Below are 27,994 nucleotides of genomic sequence, written 5' to 3'. Positions count from 1 at the left end.
GTCCTTGCAGCCACCACAGCATCAGGGCAGGAAGCACAGGCAGGCGGGCAGCTTCCCAAAAGTAGAATTTTTTATTGACGGTCAGGGAAAACTAAAAACAAAAGACAGCCAAAAAAGAAGCCGACAACACACAACTAGCCCCTCCCCATGCCGGTCCGACACATCCCTGGTAAGGAGTTGCTCCCAGTCAAATTCCTGTCATACAGAGTTTCATAAAATAAAATAAAATAAAATAAAAAAAATAGCATAAGGTTAATACACCCACAACTTCGGCAGCTGCCAGCCCTGGAGCACGGTTCTCCAGCCCAACCGGTGAGGTTGCAGGGGAGGAACAGGACTGTGTGAGCCCCCCAATACTGGTGAGAGGATGGAGGAAGCCAGGACCTGCATTTCTCTGCTGAAAGAGCTTTGCTTGGTCTCCCGGGTTGCTGCCATTCTTCAGGAGCATTTACATGCAAAAAAGATCTTTGTTTCTTAAGATCTGCTGTTCTTGCTCATTTCCTAGCTAGGGGAGGCTGACCAGAAGCACTTGGAAGGAACAAAGACTCTGCTTCCATAGAAAATCCCTACTAACAAAAGCAGGAGAGAGGAAAGTGTATGCAGCAGGAACTTTCCAGCTCGGAAATGTCTCCCAGTGCTGGCAGTCACCCTGCAATACTGCAGTGGGCTGTTTGGGACGCAACCAGAGTTATCTGCATTAACTGCAACACTCCCAGGCCCTCCAAGTACCTCTCCTGGTCAGAAAGCTGGGCCTCCAGGAGCTGCCTGGGATGTCAGTGCCACATCTCTGTATGGCACATTCAAAACAAGACGTTATTCTTGATCAGCTCAACAGGAATCGGCTTCTCCATGAAAAGTTTCAGAACAGGGAGGGCAACTCCAAGCAACAAAGGAAGGAGAAGAGAAAGGACTTCCACCAGTGAATGCTGCTTCTAAGCAAAACCATTGCTAAGAGAGGACAGAGATGAAGCACAGGGCACAGAGGCAGAAAACCTCTTGACTAGCATTCAGTTGAAATGTTATTTATTCAACCTTCTTGGTTACAACTGGGCAGGGTTGAGCAGATATGGAGGAGGATGCCATGCACTCCTGGCAGCTCTGTGTGCTCTGCCACAGGAACAGCCGCTCTCGCAGCGTTTTAGCCCATATGTCTGTCCCGTGCTCAGGAAGCTGCCACGGGCTGGCGCTTTGCTTTGCAGTCTGATTTTAAAAAAAACAAACAATAACAAATCAAAACTAAATAAATATTGTTCCAGAAGAAGCCAGAGGAGAGAGCAAGCCTTTGGTACAACAGCATTTCTCTCTGGCAAGACCCCGAGCTGCTGTGCTAGACCCCTACCAACACAGGGGTTGGCACAGGCTGCACAGAGCCCGTTACACACAAAAACACAGAGCAAATGACAACAGGAACTTTTGGAGAACTGTTTGCTTGTCACAACTCCCCTGACTTTGCTTTGTGCTCTCAAGGTTGGGAGAGGTGACAGTCAGGGTTTAGAAGAATCCAAATGGAACAGGTTCACTCCAGGCTGATGGTCTGCACCTGCAGCTAGGTTTGCTTCCCAGTCTTTGTGGCAAAAGCAGACTGCTGTGGGTGTACAAGGACAGACTTGTTTGACCTCATAATTCACTTGGTGAGCTTCCAAAGTGGTGAACGAGGGCCCGGAACGCAGAGACTGCAGCGTCCTTTCCTATGATATATTTTTATATATATATATAGTATATATATTTAGACTAGCCCTGCCAAGTCTATTCATTCGCTCAGGTGCACATCACCAAGAGTCAATTCCCATTATCTCACGACATATAAAACAGGAGTTACGTGGCTTAGGGAAGGGAAGTTGTTTTTTAACTGTTCACTCTCCCTTCCCCTTCCTAAGAGAAGAGAGTAGAGGTTGGGGGGTCAGGTCCTATCGATCCATCTCATCCAGCAGTGGTGTGGCATCCCCGGCGATGGACATGGGTGTGCTCTCAATCATGGGACTGGGAGATGGGCGAGGAGTCAACCTCTGCTTCTGTTTCCTCCTTTCAGCCTCCTTCTCCTGAAGCCACTGCTCGGCCATCTTCCCCCAGTCGATGGCAGCATGACTGTTGGTCCTGCAACAACACAGGCAAGAGGTGAGACATGTGAATGGAAGAGCTTCCCTGCTCTCCCTCCCAAAGGGTCCTGTGCAGGAAAGTTAATGCTGGGGTTACACAAAAATCCACAAAACCAATCAAGATTACACAAATGGATACGTGCACCCGGTGCTGAAGCCACTCACTTTGGCTGCTGCCTCTGCCTGGAGCTGGAGGATGGCTGCTGTGTCTGGGACTGGGTGGACTGGGGTGTGGTGTTGGCCTGGAGCTGGTACTGGGGTGTTGTAATTGGCTGGCTGGGAGTAGTGTAGGAGTAACTTGGGGTCATCAGAGGGGTGGCCACTGGTTGTTGTGCTGGAGTCGTGAAGACCTGCAGAGAGCAGAAAGTGTGAGAGGACAGAGGACAAACCAGGACCACCCCAGATTGCCTTGTTCACCCCACCCAGGCTACAAGGGGAGATGCCTCAGCCAAGCAAAGATAATGGCCATAAGAGATGGGCAAAAGAGACACTTGGGGCAAGCCATCAGGAATGATGTCCTGCAGTGGGCATGAAGAAGAGATGAACTCTTCCCCTGTGGGCTAGAGCGGCTCCTAGGATGGCTCTCTCCCCTATCCCAAGCTGACTGGATCACTGTTTGCCCAATGGAGTGCTTAGTTTCTTTGCCTTCCAGTGTTCACCTCCCTTTTCCTTCACGTTGTTTTGATGATTAACACACCAGGTTATCAACACTCCCTGCCTATCCCTGGCTCAGCATTTACTGTGCCAAACTCCATGAAAGCCTCCCAAGGTGGTCTGAAAGAGGATCACTCTTCCCTGCAAGCCTTGTCTTGCAGCACCTCTTCATCGGGTCTTCTCTAAGGGCTGGGTGTGTTGTTTGTACCCAGGCACCTCAGTCCCACAGATGGATTTGGCCTTGGAGTCAGCTGGGGAGCTGGTGGGGTGGGATGTGAGGAGGTTGGCACCAGCATCCATGAGGAAAGACTTCAGCACGAGCTGAAACTGTCCAATTCCATCTTATTCCCTGCTAAGCCTCTGGGTGTTTGGCCAGGCTGAGGTGTTCACCTGCCGGTGCAGCTCAGAGATTAGCACACTGATCTGAAAAGCTCTGCAAGATCAGCACATAGTTTCCCAGCTAATCTCTTCCACTGGCAGCTCACGTTGCCAACTGGGGGCACAATTGGAAGGCTGTGCACCCGCACCACTGGATCCCACCCCTCCACCCTGCTGCATTCCTTGGGGGGCCAGACACATCTGCTCCTTGCTTCAGGTCTCTGCAGAGCAGGGCTGTATGATGTGTCTTATTTCCTCAGACACAGGAAGCAAGAAGGATCAGACTGGAAAAGACCTCTAAGATCATCAGTCCAACTGTCAACCCCAAACCACCATGCTAACTAAACTATATCCTGAATTGCCCTGTCTACATGTTTTTTGAACACCTCCAGGGATTGTGTGACTCCACCACTGCCCTGGGGCAGCCCGTTCCAATGCTTGAGCAGAAATCTGGTCTAAAGACCAGGTCCCCCCCTGTGCAGTACCACAAGTACATGACAAGTGTTGGATGATCCAGGTAACGAGTAACTCCATAGGCTTCCAAGTCAGCTCCCATGGGATGGCTCCTAGCACCACCAGCACCCCCTCTCAGAGACTGAAGTGTCACCTACGTGGTATGCACTGCTGCCACCTCCGCTGCCTCCGTAGCCATACTGGCTGGATGCCCACTGAGCAGGGGTGGCATTTGGGTTCTGTCCTTGGCCTGTCACAGCAGCAATGGCACTGAACATCTGGGAGGTCATGTTCTGTGGTAGAGCATTCACTGCACGGGTCAGGTCTGCAAGAAAGACACATCAGGTTAAGACAAAGAAGAGCCTGGAAAAGAAGCTTTCATCCAAATTCCCAGGAGGAGAGGCTTATACTGACCTGCCAGGTTAATGTTAGCTGGAGTAGCATTAATGGAAGCTGGAGTCCTGGTCCGACTGCTACTGCTTGGGGTAATACCTGTATAAAATACAAACCCAGAGAGATAGAGGAGTTCTTACAGAAGAGCAGCTTTTGGCTTGAAATTCAGGATTTGAAAAACTACAGGCAACACTTGTACTGGTGAGATGTTATGTCACCAGGCAATAGTGTGTGTAGCATTGTGTGGTGGGGGAGTCCCATGGAGATGAAAGGGACAAGCCCAGTCTTTGCTGCATGGCCCACTCAGCTCTCTATCAGGAGAACAATCAGTGGGTCTACAGAAGCCAAACACTTGAGCATTGCTTTGAAATTTCCCACATACAGAAAATCTAGGGTACGTTTCAGGGACAAAATCCATGAAATCATCCATTAATAACTGTCTCTATTGTGTGACAGTCAGGAAACCAACAGCTGAGTCACTCAGGTTTCGGGGTGCTCACCTGGAACAGGGTCCTGATAATGATCCTTAAACCATCGGAAGAGCCCATTCACGGTAGGGAAGACCTGGCCCCGGTAGCGGAATCCTTCTGGTGTCACTGTCACATACTCTATCCTGTGAGGAGCAGTGAATATAATATTGTCAGGAGGCCAAACTCTGGCTAAGGGCAGCCTGACCTATGGGGATACTGACAGAGCTGGAAGAGAAACTGGCAGAGATAACTTGAGGTGTGGTACTGAGTCCCCAGATGCAGCTGCTGGGCTTGTCTCTCACCTTGGTTTGCCGCGAGGCTGATATCCCAGGAGGAATTTTCCAGGTAGATCTTTACAGGCACTGATAAAGTAGGGAATAAATGTTGGCTTCTCTTTCTTGGTCTTTATCAGCAGCTCTTCCAGCTTCTAATTTGAGAGAGCAAGAAAGAAGAGAAATGTTCAGTAAGAACCAGGACTTTTAGCAACACCCAGAACCCGTGGGTATCTGCCCCCATGCTGTGGTCAGCCCTTTTTCCCCACAGTCTGGACACCAGTAATCCACCAATTGCACTACTTCTGTGTGGGGCTGGTGTGCAAATGTCACCAGGTCGCAGAAAGCCAACACCCCTCCCCCTTCAGTGGTATTTGCTGGCAGGGCAACCCTCTGCTGCTCTGGCAGGCAGCTGTAGCACACCACACTCCAATGTCCTAAATCCACTGCTCTGAGACAATCTTCCTGAGACCTACAGTTGGGAAGTGATTGCCAAACTGGTTAACAGTTGGACTTAATGATCTCAAAAGTCTTTTCCAACTAAAATGATTCTAGGATTCTAAGTAACAAGAGGGAGATCAAAGAGCTCAGTCCAGCTGCAGCTCACACCAGACTCAAAGAGTTTATGACCTGTCCTGAGACAAAGAAACTTATGCTATGCTCCTTTATCTCGCACACAAGCTACTCCAGCCTAGGACAGGCTCACCTTCTTGTCTCCACCATTGCAGTCCTGATAGTATTTGTGATTCAATAGGTCTCTGGCAAAAGAAGCCATGGGCTGGACATAGCGAGCGACAATTTCATCCAGGTCTTCAAACTCCTTTGAACAAACACATTTAAAGAGGTATTTAGGGTGCATGATGAAGAACTCTGACCCTAGCATAAAGCTCCCAGTCATATATGCTGCACAGCAAGGCTGGATGCTTTAAGAAAAAAACAAAAAGGTGAGAATCATCCAAGAATCTGAAAAACTGCAATGGAAGTTACTGTCCAACAGCCTGAAAGCAGCTGCAGGGATGGGAAGGTGGTGCCAACCTGTCCCTGATAAAATGGTTCTTCTCTCCTTCCCCGCCAAGTCCTTCCCAGGCATGTTCTGTAGGGCCCTTACCTCTGTGTTAATCCAAAGTGTGGAGCCCAGGCTGAAGGCATTCTCCTTGCCTTCTTCTCGGACATCCACATGCTGGTAAATCCCATCATTCACCTTCCAGGTGACAGTCAGGTGGTTCTCCCCTTTGCTACTTGGTCGAATAATCACATCCCCTTGGTCCATGGTCTCCATCATCTTCTCAGCTTGCTTGAAGCTGATGTTGTGGAATGATGGGTGAGCAATTACTCTCTTGATGTATGCTAGAGGACAAAGGGGAGTGTTTAAGTTTCCAGGAAGACCTGCTGTACTCCAAGTCTATGTCTAACTGTGCTTATTCTCCTAAAGCTCCCTGGGAAGGATGGCACTATGAGGGAGAGAAAAATGAGACTCACTTGTCCGCTGTTGCTTTCTTTTCATGTCTTCTTCCTGTTTGTGATCTGCAGCTTCTGAGTCAAAGTCATAGTAGGTGTCTTTAGGCAGTTTCCACTCATTGTTCTTATCCATCAAGTCTGAGGTCCTGCAGGTCAGGTCTGCACTGAACTTCTCAATGTCAATCTTCATAATCCTGCAGTGAACAGTCATTCCCACCTGCAGGAGAGGGACAGGCAATGCTGATCAGGCAGTATAGATGATGTGCCAGCCTCCTTGTGCTACAGAGAGATCTGTGTGGGCTCACACTGCCAATTGGAAAATACAAATAAGCTCCTATGCTTCAGGATGATACAACCTCTTAAAATGATCCTTCCATGCCAACCGAAAATCAACTTATTCCCAAGATGACTAGAATCAAAGATGAAAGGGAAAATGGGCAGTTCTCCAGCACATCTACTACCTACACTCCATACCATATAAGCAAACTACATTTCTGGAGACTAAGGACAATTAATTTTGCTATTTTATGTATCTTCACAATAGCATCAGCAAAACTGGATTTCACGATGTGCAAGAAAGTAGTAAAGCCTGTCCAGAAACAGAGTGGAAGACACTCAAAACTGCTCTAATTAAATGGAGAACAGAAAACCCCACCATAAAACCTGAAATGTCTTAGTCCAGTTAACCATGCTAGAGTTAACAGCTCTTGAAAGAAATGCTGAGACCTCTGAGTTTAGAGGATTATCCATCACCTGTATGGCCTGTCAGGAGAACCCCAAAAGACTGTAAAGATGTTAAATCTCTATTTCATTGTGTGATAAAAATGTGTGATTTTGTTTCTTTTAGAACCTCAAACCCTACCCTGACCAAGACCAGTATTTCTGTTGACCTCCACAAATGAACTGAGACTGAAAAAGAAGTTATGAGAGAGGAAAGTGACCCTTGCGTATCTAACAGCAGTTCTGTGAACTCTTTGGAGAGCTCAAAACAAAGGGCAGCTCTGCATTAGAATGCCTTCTGGTCTCCTAAACACAGACTTTAGCCAGACTGTAATAAATCCTCCTGCAGTGCAACATGTTAACTGATTAACATGGTTTCCACCAGCTGCCAAAAGGATTTGCATGGTGGGAGGAGGACGCTGCAGCTGATTTCAAGTCCTTAAAGGAAAATACGGTTTGAAAAGTCATTGAGGGACCAATGTTATTAACCAAAGTCTGAATATTTGGTATTAGTTCCATGCTCAACCAGGTCTTTCTGGATACATGAAAATCCACTGCTTTCATACCTTCACCCTTTCTTCTGGCCGCTTGACCACCTTATCACTAAGAAATTTTGTTGGGATGAAGCCAGCAACGCCATTATCCAGACGTGTCTTCACTCCAATGGCCTGACCGGGGCAGGAACCACTGTCAAAGTGGTTCCAAACCTTGAGCAAGGCAAAAGGAAAAGTCATTCAGCATGGAAACAAAACAGTCCCAGCAGCTCACACTCAAAACGAGTCTAAAAGGGGACAAAGGAGTTCTATGAATGTGACTCAGTAATGCAATCTTCCTCTTTGGTTCTCAGCTTGTGGGGCTTTGCAATCAGGAAGGTCAAAATGTTTTTAGACTCTGACCACAGGCTGGTTGCTAATGAACACTATAGGGTTTTAAGTCACAGATTACTAAGGCTGGAATTCAGCAGTGTTCAGAAGAGACCTCAAGTACAGCTGCATTAAGCAGCAGGGAGTCCAGATAAGTTCTTAAAATTGAGAAGGTGGCAGAACAACCTTCTGTTCTTAGTGTCAAGGGCAGTTTCTTAGTGTAAAACCCAGACCTGGACCACAAACTGGCCTCTTTTATGTATTTGCAAAGAGCTGGTCAGCTCAGCACCAGCTCCATTTCACTCCTAGCCCAGTTCACTAAGATCCATAGTGCAGCCATAAAGGATCTGTCAAAACTATACTGAGGCAATCAAAAATCAAAAGTGGAACAGGTTATATTTGCAGCCAAAGGCCACGTTCAAGTTGGGATCCTGAGGACTGCAGACACAATCTGGGCTCTGATACTTTTCCTCCTAAGGACACTACAAAATGCTCAGACTCCTGACAAAGACAGGTCCATTGGGAGAAGGAACCTCACCTCGCTGAGCTCTGGAAAGTTATCCTGCTGACAGAAAGGGCACTGCCAAAGGCCAGTTTCATCATTCCTTATTGCCTGGTCATAGCTTTCTCCTTGTGGTCTCCTGTGGGCTATGCCAGTCACATTGCAGATGATCATTTTACCTGTGGTGCGATGGGAGAGGAGAAGAATAGAATGAAAAACTGAATGTCAACTGCAGGGCTGGGCAGTTCCTTCCACCTAAAATAGCTGTGGATGAAGGTGTTAAGAGACTACCCAAGTAGTTGAAAAGATGCTTCACATTCACAGAACCAAAGCACCACCCCAACATCACTCTCACCACAATCCCTCTTCCCCACCTAACTCAGAATGACAGAAACCAGGGATGTACCTATATAAAAAGTCTCTGGAGTTTCTTTGGTCAGCATATTGAAGACCTCTTCTGTGTTTGGAGAACGGTATGGGGTTCTCAGGTCCTTGTACCTGCAGCTTAGTTCAGCTCGGATGTCATACAAAGTGATATGCTTATCTCCATAGCCCTGTAAGGTATTCAAAGGTTATAAAGCCATGAGCAGCAGGAAGGAGGTGAGGAGGGAATCAAGTGTAAGTTATGAAAGAATGCAAGGGACTTATCAAACAGTAAATTTTAAAAAGACAAATGCGCAGGGTATCATCCAACAGGAGGTTTAAAGTACCAGTACATTCAGAAAAACATTAACTTAGTTCATGAAATACAGTTTAAGCAGTCTAATTACTGTCTCCTGTCTCCTGCCTCCCTCCTCCCTCCACCCAGGTGTGCTTTCCATACACATTTACTACATGCCACTGTCAGACACTGAGTACTTGTCATGGCTGTTTATGTTTATATATTTTATAACAGTAACAGCTAAATGTTCAGCTCCCAGAAAGGATCAGGATCATCAACTATAACACACAAGAAACTGAGCTGGACAGCACAGATTTGCTTCTGTTTCTCAGCACCAGGAGCCCCCAGCACACCTGTCTTTCCAGTTCTTCAGCAAATGCATCGAGATCCAGGTCTTTCAGACGCTCAGGGTTTTCTAAGATCTCCTCTAGAGCTCCTGCAGGATTCGCATCCTCTGCTGACTCATCATATTCTAAGGCATCCACTGCCATTTTTCTTGCCCATTCATAGGTTTCAGGATGGACTCTAGATCCATCCAGGACTTCAATGTAGGAGTCAGTACTAAAATACAACCAAAGCAATGTTCAGATAAGGACTCTACAGGGTTTCAGAGTCACCTCCTTCAGCTGCTGAGCACCACTACTGACTGCGTGGTGCTTTGCCAGCTCTACCCTTAGTGCAATGAACTAAAATGAATTTTTTTGTTGCTAAATCAACAGGAGCCAAGCCAAGACATAACAAATGCCAGTCTGCAGCTCCTGCACTGCAAAGATACAGCCAGGCATTTGTGATGTTCTCTAGATGTGAGCACTGTGTGGGATACAGCTGCTCTGTGAGCACACAGCTCTTCACCATTTCTCTCCTCACACAAATTAAGTGGTGCCAAAGTGGCAGGGCAGCTGCCTGCATCCAGGTCTTTGGGGGAACCTGTACTTTGCTCCCTGTGTGTCAGGGATTTGTAACCTGCAGGAACCAGGCACCTTGTAGGGTAAGGATTCAGCCAAGTGTTCTTTCCCAAAGTGCTTTTCAAAGGCAAGAAGGACACTGTGCCAGTCCTTGAGAAAGCACATTTCCAGCAAGTGTTTCCTTTGTGCAAAGCACTCAGCTAGAGATTTAGAAACTAGATTCCCTCTCTATCCTCCAAACACATATCTCTTGTTTAGTTACCAGTAACCTCATGCTCTACAAACTTCCTGGCACTGCTACAAGTTTAAGAGGAAGCTGAATTGCTGAGTTATGCCTCAAGTTGGAAACTTCAGAAAACACTGACTGTAGGATTAGGCAGAAACGAAGCAAAAGTGCATGTGGGTTACTGATGGACAGGTGTGACAACCATGATGGGGAAGACCTGTTTTTAGTTTAGTTTCTCTTGACCACAAAGGGTCTTTCAAACCATAGCAAGCTGAGTAATTAATGTCTTGCAGCTCACGTTGCTGCACGAGTTTAGTTCCCCTTTAGAATCAGATTAATAACCAGCAATACCTGAACTTGGCCAGAAATCAGAGGGGCCACACTGAAACTCCTGGGAACACAGACTCCACTCCATACCCCAAGTGACACTGAAAGCAAACCCACACACACCTATCCCCAAGCGATGCTGTGTCAATTTTGATGAAGCCAGCACAGTTGATAAACACTTTGGGTCCCATGTGACACATTGTAACCAGCTGGGTCCTGTTCTCCAGACGTGTGTTGTTTTGTTTTAAGATCTGTAGAAAAAGGTGACAGAATAAACCCTGCTATTCCAACAGAAAGGTTCTCCAGGTAAAGATGAGGACTCACACCAGACACTGCAGTGTTCAAGGCATCTGATACAATCGAACCCATCACAACTCATAAATTGCTGCCCCTGCCTGTGTCTCAACATGATATGAAAGGAGATGGCTCCACACATAACAGCTCCTACTCTAAGAGTTAGCTTTTTCCCCTTGTGTTTTCTACAGTATGGAGGTGTCTTGATACCACAGGAGTGCATCTGTTCCCATGGGTTCAGGAACTAGCTAGGATTAATGTATCTGCTGAGTTGCTTGGCTCTATCAAGAACATAAGACCATGAAGAACTTTAGGGATGGTGCAGCAAGATAATATACTAAACCACATGTCAATGGAGCTGTCAGCTGCATCTGGCACAGGGGACTCTGTCTCAGCTTGTAACAGCACAGGCCAACTTGCACACTACTGGGGATGCCTTGTTTCTGTAGGCAGGGACAGAAGCCTCCTTACCTTCAGCAAGTGAGTGCCTTTGCGTGGTCCCAGGCCACAGACGTACTGGAGCAGAGCCTGGCTGTGAGGGTGAGCAATTGCTCGGTTGACATCCACTCCCACCTCGTTAACACGGTTGATGAACTCGCAGTAGAGGGCATTCAGCAGCTCCTCCTTCACCACGTGCTCCTGACAGAAAGGAGAAGCGTTAGCCTGGCAAGGAGGTGCCTGAAACACTTGGGCATAAGCAAACTGCCTAACACAACAGAGTGGCTCTTGGGAACACTGCTGAACCTTAGTTACTCCTGAGAAAAGCCTAAAGGCAGGTGAGCTAAAGGAGGCAAAAAACCCCAAGGTTCTGTGTAGCCTGAATATGGCATAGAATAGACATAACATGCACCAGTTCGACTTGGAATACTTTTCTTTGACAACAAACTGCCCCAGGCCACTTCCTCCTGCAGAGGAGGATCCCACAAGACCAATTTACCTGCAGAGGGTGGAGTTTCAGGCAGAGAATATCCTCATCAGAGCTGCAGACCTGGGCAAACTCTATGAGGGGGTCCTGAATGCGGCGAGCAAGGGAGACAGCTTGCCGCAGCAGGGGTGGGTAATCCCGGAACTCATTCTGCAAAAGGCCAGAGAATTAGGGAAAACTCTGATGTTGTTTTCACACTTTGTAACACAAGTATCAAACACAAATCAGACAGAGACTGGAACAAGGGAAGAATTTGATGCTCAGGGCAAATATAGTTGAGGTCAAACGCTCCCAGGAACTCTGTTGCAAAGAATAATGAAACAACCCCATCCAATCAGCTGAGCAAGATTCATTTCAGACTGTGTCAATATCTACTTTGTACATCTCTTCAGGGATGCCATAATAAGACATTTTGGTTTGACCCTAAGATCATTACATCACTAGCAGACAGACCACATAAGGTAAAGGATAACAGAAGCTAGGGCCAACACAACAAATGGAGGAGGAGACAGCACAAATAAGCAATAGACTAAGAGTCAGCTGGAATAACAGAAGGTTCACCTCAGACTTCTTGCTGTTCATGTAGAGGATGGCCAGTTCATTGTCCACCAGCTCCACCCCAATAGAGGACAGTTGCTGCCCTTGATCAAGCTCATGAACAATTCTCTTTACATCCTCCATCAGCATCTGAGCATCCCTAGGGAGAGAGGGGCAAGGGGATTGAGGGGACAGTGCAAAGCTGGGTCCTGGAGATAAACCCAATGGGTTAACTCATATCAAGGGCAGAAACACTGAAACATGGACAGGCATGAGAAAAGTACTGCAAGTACTGCAAGTGGAAGAACATAAACACTGACCTGTTCTCGCCTGCAATTGTCACCACGTGAGGTTTCTTGTTCAGGAGGAATTTTTTCAAGGTTTCAATATCCTGAGCCTGGAAAGCAAAGTGAAGGCAAGTCAGAGTAGAAAAGCTAAATGGTTTCTTTACTGAGCAAGCTACGAGCCCTGGGTTCCTATTTCATATTTATCTCAACAATAGCTGCACCCAGCACACCTTCTTTTCCCGCTCCTCCTCACGCCAGGCGTTCCTTCTCTTTGTGAAATGCGGCAAGCGGAGGAAGTCTGTAACCTCACCCTCTCCATTAACAAGAGCACAAAACACAGGGTGGTCCCTATGAAAGAGAGATCACTTAGACACAGAGATCTGCTAAAGCTGAACACAGATCCAGAGACAATTCCTTTTTCCTACCTAGCTGAGGAAAATGCAATGCCTAGCACTCGAATCCCCTTCCCTTGGTTTTCATCCATGAAATCATCATCTTCCTCCACTTGCTGATCAGGTCGGTATGAAGATACTTTTAGCCAGTTGTACAGTTTCCTGCTGCAGGCCTGGTAGGATGGAAAACAGGAGAGAGGAGTGAGAAGACCTGCAGGTGCTGTGGCCCTTCTCTGGAGGGAAGGTCATGGACTGCTCAAGGCAGCAAGACAGTAGATTCTGTCCAGATTGGGACCAGCTCTCCAGAACGATGGAGCCCATCTTCCCTCACACCGAGGTATCTGCTCATCTCTCCATTTTTGAGAAAGAACCAGACTCAGCCCCCTGCTTACCCCTTCTTCCTTATGACCTGTTAGCAGCTCTCCCCAGCATGCTGCAGGACTGTTTGCATTTGTAAGCCACGCTCTGACTCAAACCCACCTGCCCCTTGTCTCACCTTGAGAACGTACTCCTTGGCCTCAACCAACAGCTTGTTCTTCAATTCTTTAGCCATCTGCACGTAGAGGAACTGGTTGAGGGACCGCTCAATGGCCATCGTACGCTGCCGATTCCACTCTTGCACCTGGTGGCTGAACTCGTCGCGGTAATAGAACTGTTTGATTTCCTCAAAGTACGTCTGGTCACTACCATAACTGCAAGAAATGAGAGGAGAAGATACAGAAGGGCTCCAAACACCTGCACGGACACCATCACTGGCAGATTCCTGGACAGAGATGTGATAAGAGCACCTCAAATTCAACAAGCTGCCTGGAAAATTTAGAGAAGAGTCCATCCTCCCATCAAACACTCCTTTAGCTGCAAAAGCTCTGCTGGTACAGATCACAGCTGAAGGCCATGCTGGTAGCACAGAGAGACCTGATTAGTGCAACATGAGGCAGCCTATGGCCACTCCAGCCCACCCCTGTGACAGTGTGGCTACTCAGATGTACAGAGAAATGAACCTCTTTTCCCAAAATCCTAAAAGCTTTGGAGTTTGTCTTCAAATGAATAAGCGAGACTTAGCCAGACATCTAAAGTTTTCATTCAAATGTAGAAAAAAGGCCCTGAGAGACGGCTTGGCTTTAAGGTGCAGGAAACCTCCAAGCCATGACTTCCAGGAGCAATTTGGGTAACTGAGGAGCCCTAGCAGCCCCCAACAGCACTCTATGAATGAACTCTGCCAAGGCACAGATGGCATAGGCAGTGAGGACTCACCCCTCCACTCCTTTCATGTCTATGCTGATATCTATAGTGAGCAGTCCCTCCTCCTCTGCCAGGCTCATTTTCAGGAACTGGTCATCTCGCAGCTCCTTCACAGGCTTGTTCTTCAAGTATTTAAAGGAATAGGCATAGTGGGCTTCATCAACATCCTGGGAGAAAAGACAGACATTCAGTGTGCATGCAGGGCATTCATGAAGAAAGACCCTTCTGTATCCCATGGCAGATGATGGTTTTTATTCAATACCCCCTCACCCCCATGCCTGCCAGTCTGCATTTCCTTCCCCAGCAGGACACACTGGAATTCGTTCCCAATCTCACAAAAACAGAGGTGATTTCAATAACTGAAAGCAACATCTCAACAGCAAGAATCAGGTCTGATGAAACACGGAGGCTAAACATGCAACACGCAGAGGCTAAGCTGGCCACTGCAACAGCCCAGCTCACATGCTGCTTTAAGATTTATTCAGAGTTGCCACTAATGTGGGAGAAGTTTTAAGATGGAAAAATGAGCATTTGCATGTTATTTAGATCCTTCTCTGAATTGACCCACAAGAGTCAGGGCTCCCTTCCTTACCTTCTTCCCCTTTTTGGTTGGTGAAATGTTGACCTTAGCTCTCTCTTGGAAAGTCTGTCTCAGGACCTGCCTGACTAAAGGCTCCCTGGCTATCTGCAAAGCCACCATGTACCGAGCTCCTTCCAGAACAGCTTCAGGGCTTGGGAACTGACTGAAAAAAAAAGGCAACATGAAGGTTTAGAACTTGAAAATGCCCCTGGATCTCCTCCCCAGTCACATCTGCAGGACTTCCATAAAAATCCTCCCACACTGACCTACACACATAATCCTTGGCCAGCTCCAGGGGCTCTGCAGGGAACTGCTCCGTCTCATGACGCTGGTAACTGTCTCGGAGATTCTCTCCAAACTGCTCAGGTGTCAGGCCAAACTTCTTAGCCAGGCCATCTGGGGAAAAAAAACCAAACCAAACCAAAACATAAAAACGAATGAGAAGCAAGCCACACCACCCAGGAGAGCATGTGGGCCAGACCACAGCACACTGCCAGCTCAGCGTGATAAAGCACAGCCTTACCCAGCCCGGCTGTCTGACAGATGGTGTACATATCCCGACGGGAAGCCTGCTTCAGCTCAGGCCCTTTCTGCTCATCATCTTCAGCATCCTCCCCTTCACCTGTGGGAATGGTATGGTTAGCAAGGCCTCTTTATAGCTGCAGTGTGTCAGCAGCACAGCAAAGGGATCAAACACAACTGACTTCTGCAACTGAGTCCCTAAATTCTACAAAAACATCAGAAAGGTCACAATAGCCTTAAAATTATTCAGGGTTAGAAAAACACCCTGAAAATGTTATCTTCTCTTCAGTTTCATTCTTTTGCAGTTTTAATGGCAAAAATGGGTTGCACATTAACACACACACCAAGGTGGCTGATCCTTGCTTTGGCCCCTGCCATGTGGGGTGGTATTTAGTTCATCAGAAAAGTAGCACCTTGTGCAGCAAACTTTAAGAATTTTCAGATATGCCTGGAAGAGCTGAGACTAACTTGAGAGAGAAGTGAACAGCTGAGAAATTCTATGCTGTGCTTTTCCACAAAGTTTCTTACTATTCTTTTCAACCAGAATTTTCAACCAGCCCACAATTAGGAGACTATATCAAATCTGGAGACAAACCTTCCTCCTCTTCACCATCCTCTCGGATCCGCTTTTGCTTCTTTCGAGCAGCCTTGGCAGCATTCTGCATCTTGGGAATGTCTCGCCCATAGTACAGCAGGAAGTGATTATAAACATCCTTCAGTTCATCCATGGACTGCACGTCCTTCAGCCTAGGGCAGGCAAAAGCCAGAACATTACACCCTGCCTGCAGCTGAGCCCTGCTCAGGGCACCTGAGGAACTTGCTCTGGTATAGATCAGGCAGAGGGAGCAATTGTTTTATTATAGATCAGGCAGAGGGAGCACTTATTTTATCTAAAAATATTTCTTATTATTGGCTTTGTGGGGAAGCTGCAGTCAATGCACTGCAGTGACTGGAGAGCTTGTTTGGACAAGTTAAAGCACTTTTAAAAGTAATTTTGGAATTAATATGAATATGTCACAATGTCATACCTTTCCATGTCAGTAGTATCTAGGGCCCTTATTCCATCTGCCAAGGGCTTGTCTGGGTCAGCAGAAATTTGCTCATACTGATAGGCCTGCATCTTCTCAAACAGACGGGTCAGGTTCTGCTTGCGGATCTTCAGCTGGGTCCACTAACAGGAGAACAAAGATTTCCAGTGAAATGTACCATAGCTGCATGTCTCATCTGACTCCTCCTCTCCCAAACAGGGGCTCTCAGGATATTTGTCATATAAAAAAAACCTGTCAAAAATCTTCTTCCACATCCAAGCCTAGATGTGACACACATGGCAGATCTCATCTCAGAGAAAAATTGTATTAACAGAAAAAAAGTAAATCAAGGTTTGGTTCTACCTTATAGTAGAGAAGGAACCTGACCTCTTTGCAGGAAAGGTCACTACACAAAGGGAACTTGGTGAAGAGGAAGGACTGTTTTGAAGCCTCTTTTTGTCAAACAACTTTTCACAACCACATGATAGCAAACACACACACAAAAAAAAGCCAGGGGTGAAGAAAAGGACACAAAGTCTCCAGAGACAAAACAAAACCTGCTGAAAATTATCAGGCTAGGTAGGAAGACGTTAGATACTGGTGGGATAACAAGCATTGAAAACACACTCCTCACCTTCTCATCCCACTGCCAGACCCTCCACAGGTCGTTGATGTGCAGCTCTGGCTCCACATATTCCTTTCTGTAGAAGGCGATGAATGGGACCTGGGTCACAAACAAGACTCATCACCACCAAGCAGGAGACTGGGCTGCTCCTGGCAGCCAGGAGTCCAGAGAAACCTTGTTCTACGTGTGAGAACAAGCTAACAGGGCAGCAGTGTGGGGATGCACCAAGCCACACCCCAGCTCTGAGACCATTCCACAAAAGAACACATCACGTAGACCAAGGAGCTTCTGCAACATCAGGCAACACTTCAGATAATGGATTGAATGGACCAAGCATGGTTCAGGATACTCTGAAATTCCTCCATCTCATTTAGCATCAACTTGTTTTGGATCACAGAAATAGGTCTATAGCAGCCTCATCGATCAGGCCTTAAAAACCTGCCATAGCTCACACAAGGTGATCTGTGCAACCGGGGAACTGTTATCAGCCCATTCTAGTCTGCTGCCCTAAGTGCTTCCAACAGCCCCTCTGCTGATCCTGCCAGGATAAGGAGACAGGAATTCTTTATCTTGGCAATGAAGCCAAGTTGTGAATTACCTCGAAATGTTGATTTCTCATGAAATTCAGGGCTTCTTTAATCTTCTGAATGGTGCTGGGCCCCTTGCGGCCAAAGCTGCTGGCAGCTTGTCCACGGTCAAGGTAGTCAGAACTCTCCTAAAAGGAAAAACACTTTATCTTAGTCCTGAGCTGACCCCCATAAGACCAGCCCAGTCTAAGGCTGAGAAATGGTGATCCTTTTGTTAGCTGGGAAAGCAGTCTTGGCTACATGATCTGATTTTAGACACATAAAAGCATCCTAGCCCTGACTGGATCAAAGAAAAACAGAGAAGCAGCATCTGACCAAGGTTAAAAACAGATCATGGCTAATACTAGTTTAGCCCTCAATGCTCAGAGATCTTTCCATTCTTGACAATCATTCTTGCAACTTCTCTGTGTTCCTTTTTGTCTTGTTTTATGGTTGTGCATGTTAAACGATCTACTCAAAACCAGAAAGAAATGTATATTGGGCACACCATTCCTCTGAGCAAACACCTGGAACAGTGTTGGAAATCTGCAACAACTAAGTCTTTTTAGGATAGAAGTCCCAGGAATAGTCCTTTACCTGCAAGGAGATTGTGGGTGTTGCAAAAGCATTCCTGTAAATCCAGTCAGCTTCTTCCTCCAGCTCATCATCCTCAGCACTCTTCACTGGGATCGACCGCAACTGTGAAGAGACAACTGGGTGAGCAGGTGCAACACAGGCTTGTGCTACCACATGTTCAAGAAGCCTGGAAATGATTGGTTTGGGTTGCAGGTGGCTTATGGGGTCTCAATACCTCCCACAGGGCTCTGCTGAGGATGACACCACATCTTCAGAGCACACAGGAAACCTGCATCAGCTTCACACTAGCTAAAGGCAGCTAAAAATTCTGTCAAAGGCGTGTGGAAAGGCATGCGATGGCACAGAATCTTCCCTCTGCAGCTACATCCCCTGTTCCAATCTATCTGTGCCTGTTTTAGCCTTGTTATCAGTTTTTCTTGCTGCAGCCATAGAATAACAGAACATGAAGCAGCTCCAAACCTTCTCCAAGCATTTAGTCCCAACCAATTCTTTTTCAGGCCTGCTCTAATCACTGCTGACACCCATGAAGATGACAAAATGTCTGAACAGGCCATGTAGGGCCAGAAAACATCACACACAAAGTTCCTTTATGCTGGCAGGGGTAAAAAAAGGTCCTTCTGAAAAGCTGTCAGCTTTGGATGCCCCATTTTACAAAGGAGGGTAACGAGTCCCTGCACAGAATTACATTAGCATACACTTAAGAGAGATCCAAGAACAAGGACTGCTCAGGGAAAACTTGATGACAGGGTAAAATTTAAAGACGAAAATGTGAGACTCCACACTGACTCCTGTCAGCACTAACAGGACTCCACATTGAGAGCAGTATAAGTCTCAATGGTTTGGATTAAAGTGTTCTACAGAAACACAGAACAAGGTGGGCCAGAAAACCCTAGCAAACCTTCTCTGACACTGAGGCTTCTCTCCTGCTATTCAGAGATACAACTCGTGGGATAATTAAAAGCCTTCAGCATAAAGGACATCTCAGCAGAGCACAAGCCCTGCACCACTCCCAGGAGTGTCACACTGGCACCCAGTGGCCAAAGAAATGATGACCAGTTTTAAAACGCAGCCTACACAGCCAAAACGTTTGAAGGCACCAGTTCAGCGTTTACATTTGTCAGGTGGGATCTTCAAAGACAGAAAGATGCCAAAACCCAGCCAGCAGCCAGGTGAGGAAGCTAGCCCACAGACGCCAGGCCTGATGTACTTAGCGGGAGTTAAAATGCCTTCTGCACCCACACCAGCACCCTTCTTCCCTCACCTGGAACCTCTCAGGCATATCTGTAATGCGGATTTCGTTGTCCTGGTCTGTCAGGTGACTGCTCTCCAGCTCACTGGGTTCATACATCTCAAAGATGCTGCGCCGACTGACTCGCTTCTTGGCAGTCTTTTTGGGTCGCACACGGGTCTCCCCTTCAGCTTCTTCATCCTCGTACTCATACTCCTCCTCCATCTCCTCATCGTACTCATTATACTTCTCAAACTCATCATAGTCAAAGTCCACACCAAAGATCTCCTGGGCTTCCTGCAAAGCACTAGAAGGCAAAAAATGTTGCTCAGCCCCACGGTGCAGCTCACAGAACAGCTTTCTAGCCACACAGAAGAGGCCAGAGGACCCAGGACACAAGTATAAGCTTTAGTTTTGCACTGAGGCTAAAACATTACAGATAGGCACACAGCTCTGAGCTTTACATGCTTTACTTTTCCTAAGAAACTGGTTTCAGTATCACTATTAAAATCTCAGGGGAGAACAGAAGGAGTCAGACATTTATGAAATCACAGACTCCATGTTTAAATTCACCAGTTTCCTCTGGGAAGGAGACCAGTGGTATTCATCCATGAGCTGAATTATTCTGCAGTTGCAGTTAATGCTAAGTAACCTGAGCAGTTTTTGAGGCTCCAGGCCAATTTCCAATCAATACTCACGCATCTGTGTAGCCAGGGAGCTTCTTCCGCCATTTTGGCTTCTTCAGAGGTTGTCCATCATCATCCACAATGAAGTCATCAATATCTAGACATTGAGAAACAATTTAGGGGTCAGAACACTTACAGATTCAACTGGTACCTCTGACAAAGCTCAGCTCAGCCAGTGCATGTGTGGTACTAGCAGTGTTGGAAAGGAGAAGTCAGGCAGTCACTTGCTGTGCTACAAGGTACCAAACAGTGCCCTGCCTTCCTTACTTTGAAGGATTTCCAATTTGGAGGCAGCTTAGAGATGTTCAACACCCCAGGATATGTAGTGTGCTTCTGGACAAAGAGGTTTAGTCAAATAATTAAACCTCCCACCCAGAAAGATTTAATTCTGCAGATTGGTACTAATCAGAGCAGCTTGACCACAAGAGGGCTACAGCCTTTGTTTACAGCTTAGAAAAAGCCTTAACTTGGTTCCTGTGCTTTAATTCTAGGACAAACTTTGGATATAACTGACCAACTCTACTCACCAGATTCATCTTCCTCCTCCTCCTCTTCCTCTTCTGGAGGAGCAACAGGAGCTTCTACAGCTTCCCCTCCCTCCTCGCCTTCACCATCCTGAAAAATTTCTTCAGCAATGGCTTCCTTCTCGTGTTCTTCTTTTCCATAGTCTTCCTCTTCATCATCCTCATCATCGGACATTTTTCGCACACGCCTGAATTTTTGCTGCAAGCAAAGGGGCCTCGTTAGCACACAGAAACCCTGGCACAGACACTCAGCTCAGTGCTGTCTCTACCCAGACTATCTTGCAGAGATTTAAGAAGAAGAATTTTTAAATTATTATTATTTTAAAAAATATTTAGAAGAAAATTTCTTTGGGGTCCTAAATTTTGCAAACTATGGGAAGCCAGTTCCCGGCTGCTTGGGCAGAGAGAGATCCTGCTTCCTTCAGGGACATAGCTCTCCCTTTCTAAGAGGGTAGAGGCAGGCAGGGGGCACCACTCACCCACCCTTCTTCGTGTTAACTCACACCACTCTATGACAGCAGCACAGGAACACAACTCACTCTTTTGACTTTAACACCCAAGTTCTCTTCAATAAGGTCAAAATCGTCATCCTCCAGGCGGTCATCAAAAGCTAAAAGAAGAAAGCAGAGATGAGTTACACTCTCCCTGTACTAATCTGGGAATGGATCAACCAAGGAGAAGGGTATAGCTTAACCAGCCCACACAGACACCTAGGGCTGAGGGAGAGCTCTGCTCCCTGGCAGGGCAGTGTGAGCATTATGCTGTGGCATGCTGTGAACAATCATAGTAAAACTTACTGCGCTTTCTCTTTTTGTGGCCAACATTGTCCTCAGAGTCTCCAGAGTCACTGGCTTCTTCCTCCTCTTCCTCTTCCTCATCGTCATCATCGTTAATGAACCCTTTCAGGTTCCCCTGCTCATCTTGATCATCGAGATTTTCCTCCTCCTCTTCCTCATCTGGGGTGGAGAGCAGCAAGTGTTAGACATCAACTCACTGGCTACCTGCCAAGACTCCATCTCAACTCTGTGCAAACAGTTTTAACTGAGTGCTTTTACTGACACAGAACCCAGCCAGCTGCTCGTGCCAGAATGCAACCTCTTATCTCATGGTCTCAAGCTTTCTGTGCAGAGGTAACAGGTGGAGTGGTCACACTGGGAGAATTCCTTTGCTTTTACTGCTTACTATCAAATTGTGTGACTGCAAGTCCCACTGGTGTGAGGCAGTGTATTTTCTACTGCCAAATATAAAAACCATGTAAGCACTTTAAGAAAAGGAAGCACTTACACAGCTGAGATTAGCAACTACAGCTTTCCATACTGTGCAGTTATTGCTCCATCTGCAGATGTCCTGGGGTGCAAAACAGAGCAGCATGGCACACAGACAATTCAGCAAACTCAGAAAAGTCAAGTACACTCACCATCCTCTTCTTCCTCTACAAACTTCTTGGTTACTCTGGGCACGACCTCCCCATCCTGGTTGTACTCCTCCTCCGATTCCTCAGCTTCACTTTCCACAAAGTCAGACATGGCTGCAAGGTCTCACACACAGCTCCACAGGAACTGGGGGAAGAGGAAACATCCATCAAATCAGCTGAGTGAGCAAAACACACACACTTACAGGTTTTGGAGAGAAGGCAGCTAAGGCAAGAGAGTTTCAAATTATCTGCCAAGGCCCTGAGCTACCCAGTGTCCACCCTGCCTGGACATCCCTGTCACCACAGATTAGGCAACCAAAGCCAGCAGCCAAGGGCTGCTAGCTCCTGTCACCCCATGTCTCATCGAGCAGGACAGGACCTGTCACAGCAGCTCTTGTTCCACAGTTGAGCTCCCAGCTCGCACGCAGCCAAGGCCCTTCTTCCCATCCATACCCTCCCACACAGCCAGGACAGCAACCCCACGCTGCCACCAAGGCTACATGGTGTTAGGCACACAATCTGAGCAATTAGGATCTTGATATGATTGATTCTCACTCAGGGAAGCCAGAGCAACCCTGAGAAGGGCCTTGACTGAGCTGCAATGGCAGGCTGGCAGCAAGGCTTGACAGAGCCTCAGGGAGCAAACAGGAGGGACTGGGGGTGCTGTGGGACTGGGGGCTGCCCAACTCCACCACCTCACACAGATGGAGATGTGGCTGGGATGTCCCAGACCAGGAGCCTCTGTCCAGTAATTATGAGGCAACAAGAGACTACGGAAACTTTTTTTTTTTTAAATATCCAAAACCTCTTGTTTGATGTTTTCCCCCAATGAGGGTTTCTGGAAGAAAGCTGACACAATGGGAACTGTGTGTCCACAAAGACACATGGCTCAAGTTCTGTTTCTCTGAGTCATCCACTTTTTGTGGTTACAAAATTTCATGTAATTTTTAAAATTATCACAGGATTTTTTTTTTTAGTTCCATTTTTACATAAGACAAAAAAAAAAACCCAAACCCAACAGAAGCTTACAAAAGTCAGCTACAAAAAAGCCAAACAAATCAGTTCCTTAATTGGCTGAGAAAATGAACATCCCAGCCCAGGAAGAAGTACCAGCTTTTGGGAAGGTACAAAAAGAACCTCAGAGGAAGTGTTAGATCTAAAGCCAAAGCGTCCATGTTAAATTACACCTAATGTAATTTAACACAGAGAAAATATACACATATATAAGAATTTCATCTGCCAGGGAATGCCAGCTAAACAAACATGCTTAAAAATTGTCCCCATAATCACCTCCCCACTGCAAACAAACAGCTAAAGGCAATCAGTCCCTTAAGGGACAGCCTGTTCAAGGCTTTAATATGCCAGTTCTTGTGTGGGGGACTTGGTTTGCCCCAAGATCCATGTCTGGTGCACAATCACAACTAGAGAAAACTTAATTTACTTACAGGATCTTATTTCTCAATTCAAGACAAAAATCCCCCAACAAAACAACAAAAAACTACAAGGCTGATCTTGGATAATTTTTCATGTCTTAAAACACTAACAGCTCCATGGGAATGTGCTGGCTGTATCTCATTAACAGAAACCCACAACAAAGACAACCTCTGCCAGATTTCAGACATGAGCTGACACCAGCTCATGCTCTTTGGCTGTGGATTAGGAGGCTTTGGCCAACATCAGATGCTCCGGACAGGCAGAGATTGCAGTGGGTCAAGTCCACTGCTCTGCTCCCAGTCAGCACAGATTCCCCATCCTCAAGAGAACACTGCAGAAATCATAGTCAGGAATTAGAGCATCCCTCTGGGAAACAACACTTCAGAGGGTGGTACAGATACTAGTTAAATACCTGTTTCTGAAGCAAATGCCACTGAGAAACAGGGTAACTGCATACAGCAGAGGAACAGGAATTGTTACATTTACCAGCCTGTGTGTGAATAGTACTTTACACTTCCTCACTAATTCTTCTACACTTGTCCATCACAATGTATTCACATACCTAGAAATGGAGGTTAAGTGGCTTTTCCTAGAGCATTTCCAACTACCTCATTTCTCTCCTGTCAATGATTCACATAAATCCAGCAAGGAAAAAGCCCCTCATTAGAGCTGCATGTACAATTCTGCTATTCTCTGCAAGGGAAGCTTTTTGCATGCAATTCCAGCTTTCTTTTTCATCACTTGTTCTACTGCTTCCTGGCAATTTCAGTTCATGCCAAATCCAATTTGTCTGGGTGCAGGGCACAGCCAGGACTTAGCAAAGATCTCGTGTCATGATCCAGCCAAGCAGGTTCCACACAAGCCAACCACCCACAAGCCTGGGCGCTGTCAGCTCCAGGGAAATCCAGCTCAGAGCTGCCACTAGACGTGGCAAATGGAAGCCAGGGTAGCTATCACCAAGGACATGTTGATTTGGATAAAGACTGAAGGTGCCTCTCCCACCTTCCCTGCCAGAGAGGCCTTTGTTTGAAATCAAACAGGAGAGGGAGGGAGGCAGAAGAGGGTGGAGGTGTAGACTCCCCACCTAGGAGCACTAGGCCAGCTCTGCTGTGTCATGCTCCAGGCCATCCCTCGGAGCAGCACACAGCATCCCACCTCCTGGAACACTCCCAGGGAGGCTCACAGATTGCTGCAGCACAGGAGCAACAACCAAATTGCACTGGAGCACCAAAAAGGCTGGGAGACAGTGCCTAATCCTACACGCTCGCCCATGCTGTGGCAGACAGGCTCCCATAGGTGATGTACACACAGAGCTTCACCCCAAAGGTACCAACCAGACACCCACCAAGATGGACCACAGCCAATGGCCACACAACAGCAACATGGCAGTGGGTGAGGGAGGTGTGGGTGCTTCCAAGCCAAGCTAGGCACCTCAAGCACCTCCTCTCCTGCTCAGCAACAGCAGAGCAGTGCTGGGCTTGGCAATCACCAGATCTCTGCTTCCCACTGGGGCTGTCTGCACTTTGCTCAGCTCAAGGACTTGATGGCGAGTGTCCAAAGTCCAGGGCTCCTTTTAACTGGGATGACCCTGAGCCAACAATACTCTTTGCTGTCAATACTGAGACACAAGGTCTCCAACAGGTCAGCAGGACCGGGATGGATGCCGACTGCAGGCACTGCAGGGCTGTTCTGAACATCTGCTGCATAGTGATGGACCTGAGAGTTCTGGAACCCAGATATTCAAACACCTGGAACACCTTGGCCACCCACCCAGATAACCTACTGGCTATTCAGCACCACAAAACATCGCAGAGCTGGAGGCAGACATAGCTTGGTACATCATACACCAGCAAAATGCAACTCGTCAGGTTTAAAAACTGAAATATGCAGCAACTACATGTAAAACACCAGCTATGTTATGGGAAAAACTCCTGCAGTGCCACATAGGACCTCAAAGCCTGCACGTGTGTGAGGTGAGGGAAACCAGGATGCTCTCCGGGCATGGGGATGCCAAACTAAGGCAGGAGACCTCAGCAGTGCTCAAAGAATAACCAAGGAGCATTCTCACAATGAGATATATTTATTATTCAGCAACAAACCACACGACATCAGTGTCAAAGCACAAACAAGTGCTAATTCGGGCTTTACTACAGCCTGGGTGCTGAAGAGATTTGAGTCCTTGAATCCTCCCCATCCTTTGTGAGAGAAACTACATCAAGACCCTGACCCACGCTAGCAATGGTTTTGTGGGGTTTATTTTTGGGGGGAAAGGGTTTGCAGAGGAATTGTTTTAACCCCTGCTGCTTCGTGGCTCATCTCACAGTCCACTTACAATCACATACGTCCATGGAATCACACCTCCAAAGACACCACTGAGCAGTTCCACCCAGCTCCCATGTCAATTCACACAAAAAAGTTCCACTGAAGTAGATTCAGAAAGCACAGTGAGAAGGCAGCTGGGAAACTTGAGACTTGGTTAAGATGCAAAGCCTAAGGAAGCCCAGTTGATTAATTTCATCAATGAAATGCTCATGACATTTATTTTAGCACAGCCAGAGTACATCCACAGGAGTAAACGACTGTGATGATAAATGGCTCATTAGGAAAATCCCAAACCAACTGCAAAGGTAACCCCATGAAGCGTAATTACATCAATATTGGGTTTCCTAAAAAAAAACAACAAAAAGACCAACCAAAACAAAAAGAGCCAGAATGTGTGACTAAGCAATGATCCAGGCTGCATCCCACCACAGAATTCAGGCAGGATCTTATTGCCATCTTTTAATTTGAATCTTATGAACCTAACAAAAACAGCCCTGTGAAGAAGCACTGTAAGGCACCCAAGTGCACCACAATGATCTGCCTTGATGGGTACGCCCCCAGCACTGAGCTCTTCCTCAGAGCCCCTTCTTGCAACGGGGACTTCTGTGGGTGCCAAGCCCTGACAGGCAGGGCATCAGCACCACATAGCTCTGTATTTAGTTTTTGGAGCTGTTTTTACAAATTTCTGAAGTCAGGGCCTACACCAGGCACTCCCACCCTCTTTGGGAGCAGGTGTGCAGAAGAACAGAGGGGGTGAAACAACAACCAGAGAACAATGATGCCACCACAGGGAAAGTCCAGGCAGCCAGCCACCAGGGCTCAGGAACTCCCCATGCCCACTTTGTTAACTTTATTGCTCCCTGTTGGTCCCACTGCCCCCGATGCTATGGGGCAGCAGAACATCCCGCAGCAGAGTGCCACAGCTTCACAGCATCTTGGGTGAAAAAAGCACTTCCGTCTGGTTATTTTAGACCTGCTGCATCACAATTTCCTGTAAGAAACAGAAAATTGATGTTCCCTCTTTGCTTTCTCTGACCTGCCCATGACTTCATCTTATTTCCCATCAACAGGTGAGGAAACAAAGGGGGTTTTTCACCTGAAAACCTGTTGGTCTGTGCTGCCCCTGCCTTTCCCAGTGCTTCCTTTTTGAGACAAAGCTGACAGCAACACCCAGGGCCCAGACTGCCAGCAATTTATGCAGTGGCCTAATGATGTTTTCTGCTTTGTTTTCATAGAATCATAGAATTGGCTGGGTTGGAAGGGACCTCAGAGATCATCGAGTCCAACCCTTTCTCCTCCTTTAAAGTAATTCCAAAATACCTTTTTTTTTTTAGGGCAGGGTGTTGGAGTGATGTTTCAAAAGGAGCAATTGCTGAGACACCAACAACTCTTTCCTGAATAGTAAAAGCTGATGTAAAGCCAATTGCTGTGGTGTTTGCTACCTTCATTAAGCTCGTTGCTACTGTACCTTGTTTATCACACTAGCTCTGAGCCAACTCAATATTGTCTGGTCCCTAAAACTTCCCACTGCTTGGTTTAGCTAGTCTAAATAATTTAAGATTAAGTTTTCCTTCTCCACATCACTATATGCAGAAAAAATAAATTAAAAAAGCATCAGAGACAGCTGTGAAACTCTGTAACAACCTCACTCTGCTGTGAGCACCCATCATTCACCCCACCCCTCCTCTGCCACACTTTGGGCAGTTATTAACCCTCAAAAAAGGCCTTCCCAGGCTGCTGCCCCTCAGCTTTTCCTGGAGAACCTTGCCGGGGCTTTGCAAACCCAAAGGCAGCTCCCAGGGAATTTCTGGTATACCTGAGAAACAAAGGTCAGACCCTCGACTCCCCACCTAGGGGAACCAGGCCGACCCTCTCCCCACGTCCACCTCCTCTCCTTCAACAGCTTTTCCCACCGTGTCAGCGCTGTCCCGGAGAAACCTGCCGCAGTCTCTGCCCCGGGATCCCATAGCCCTGGGATCCCATAGCCCCGGGACTGCAGCCCCCCCCCGCCCCGGCCTGGCCTCCCCCCCCCCGGTCCCCAGCCGGGATCTCCTGCCCAGAAGGCTCCTGGTGCCGCAGGCAACGCGGAGCGGAGGGGCAGTCTCTACCTTCACACCTCAACCGGTGGTTGAAGCCGAACCGCCAAGCACCGGGACGTCTCCGCCGCCCTTACCGGAGCCCAGGCCCGCACAGCCCAAGAGGCCTCGCAGCCGCACCGGGGCTCCGTGCCACCTCGCTGTTCCCCTGGCAACAGCCTCCCCGGCGCCTCCGGGAGCGACGCGGGCCTGGCCGGGACACGCTCACCACCACTCGTCCCCGCCGCAGTCTCCGTCCCGCTCGCCGCGGCCTTACCCGAGGCGCCGAGGGAAAATGGAGGCCTCGGCGGCGGCGGCGGCGAGCGAAGGGGGGCGGA

At 47.5% G+C, this 27,994-nt stretch overlaps 2 protein-coding genes across 5 annotated transcripts in view; one reads left to right on the top strand and one right to left on the bottom strand.

The window, feature by feature from the left end:
* Positions 1-559, top strand: part of PROCA1 (protein interacting with cyclin A1) — a 3,515-nt gene extending 2,956 nt beyond the window's left edge. Inside the window, exon 5 of the mRNA XM_030462684.1 lies at positions 506-559. Coding sequence (XP_030318544.1) covers positions 506-559 — 54 coding nt within the window. The remainder of the gene's footprint in view (positions 1-505) is intronic.
* SUPT6H (SPT6 homolog, histone chaperone and transcription elongation factor) lies at positions 53-27,994 on the bottom strand. Of its 4 annotated transcripts, none has more exons than XM_030462310.1 (37): positions 27,934-27,994; positions 21,829-21,970; positions 21,209-21,367; positions 20,951-21,021; positions 20,415-20,610; positions 19,900-19,984; positions 19,235-19,508; positions 17,974-18,075; positions 17,409-17,525; positions 16,820-16,909; positions 16,186-16,328; positions 15,753-15,904; positions 15,159-15,257; positions 14,902-15,031; positions 14,648-14,798; positions 14,068-14,222; positions 13,310-13,505; positions 12,847-12,986; positions 12,652-12,769; positions 12,455-12,531; positions 12,159-12,294; positions 11,610-11,747; positions 11,144-11,311; positions 10,502-10,629; positions 9,274-9,481; positions 8,666-8,813; positions 8,296-8,438; positions 7,461-7,601; positions 6,196-6,391; positions 5,825-6,063; positions 5,423-5,536; positions 4,747-4,871; positions 4,475-4,587; positions 3,996-4,073; positions 3,740-3,906; positions 2,262-2,446; positions 53-2,094 (listed from the first exon to the last, which is right to left on the bottom strand). In XM_030462310.1, exons 2-37 carry the CDS (start codon positions 21,935-21,937, stop codon positions 1,908-1,910), a joined length of 5,178 nt encoding a protein of 1,725 aa, XP_030318170.1. In that variant the 5' UTR covers positions 21,938-21,970; positions 27,934-27,994; the 3' UTR covers positions 53-1,907. The 4 variants fall into 4 exon arrangements, with proteins under 4 accessions (XP_030318170.1, XP_030318167.1, XP_030318168.1 ...); XM_030462307.1 differs by having other exon boundaries at positions 27,690-27,987; XM_030462308.1 differs by having other exon boundaries at positions 27,698-27,987.

The sequence above is a fragment of the Calypte anna genome, chromosome 19 (genome assembly GCF_003957555.1).
Source record: "Calypte anna isolate BGI_N300 chromosome 19, bCalAnn1_v1.p, whole genome shotgun sequence".
In the NCBI taxonomy this organism is placed as follows: domain Eukaryota; kingdom Metazoa; phylum Chordata; class Aves; order Apodiformes; family Trochilidae; genus Calypte; species Calypte anna.
This window is presented reverse-complemented; position numbering and strand designations above follow the sequence as displayed.

Excerpts from the sequence above, each read along its gene's own strand:
- SUPT6H (XM_030462310.1), bottom strand. The coding sequence starts at position 21,937 with ATGTCTGACTTTGTGGAAAGTGAAGCTGAGGAATCGGAGGAGGAGTAC. Across the intron at positions 19,985-20,414 it reads GGAGGAGGAAGATGAATCTG|ATATTGATGACTTCATTGTG; the intron begins GTGAGTAGAGTT and ends CTCAATGTCTAG. Across the intron at positions 8,439-8,665 it reads TCCAGAGACTTTTTATATAG|GTAAAATGATCATCTGCAAT; the intron begins GTACATCCCTGG and ends ATCGCACCACAG.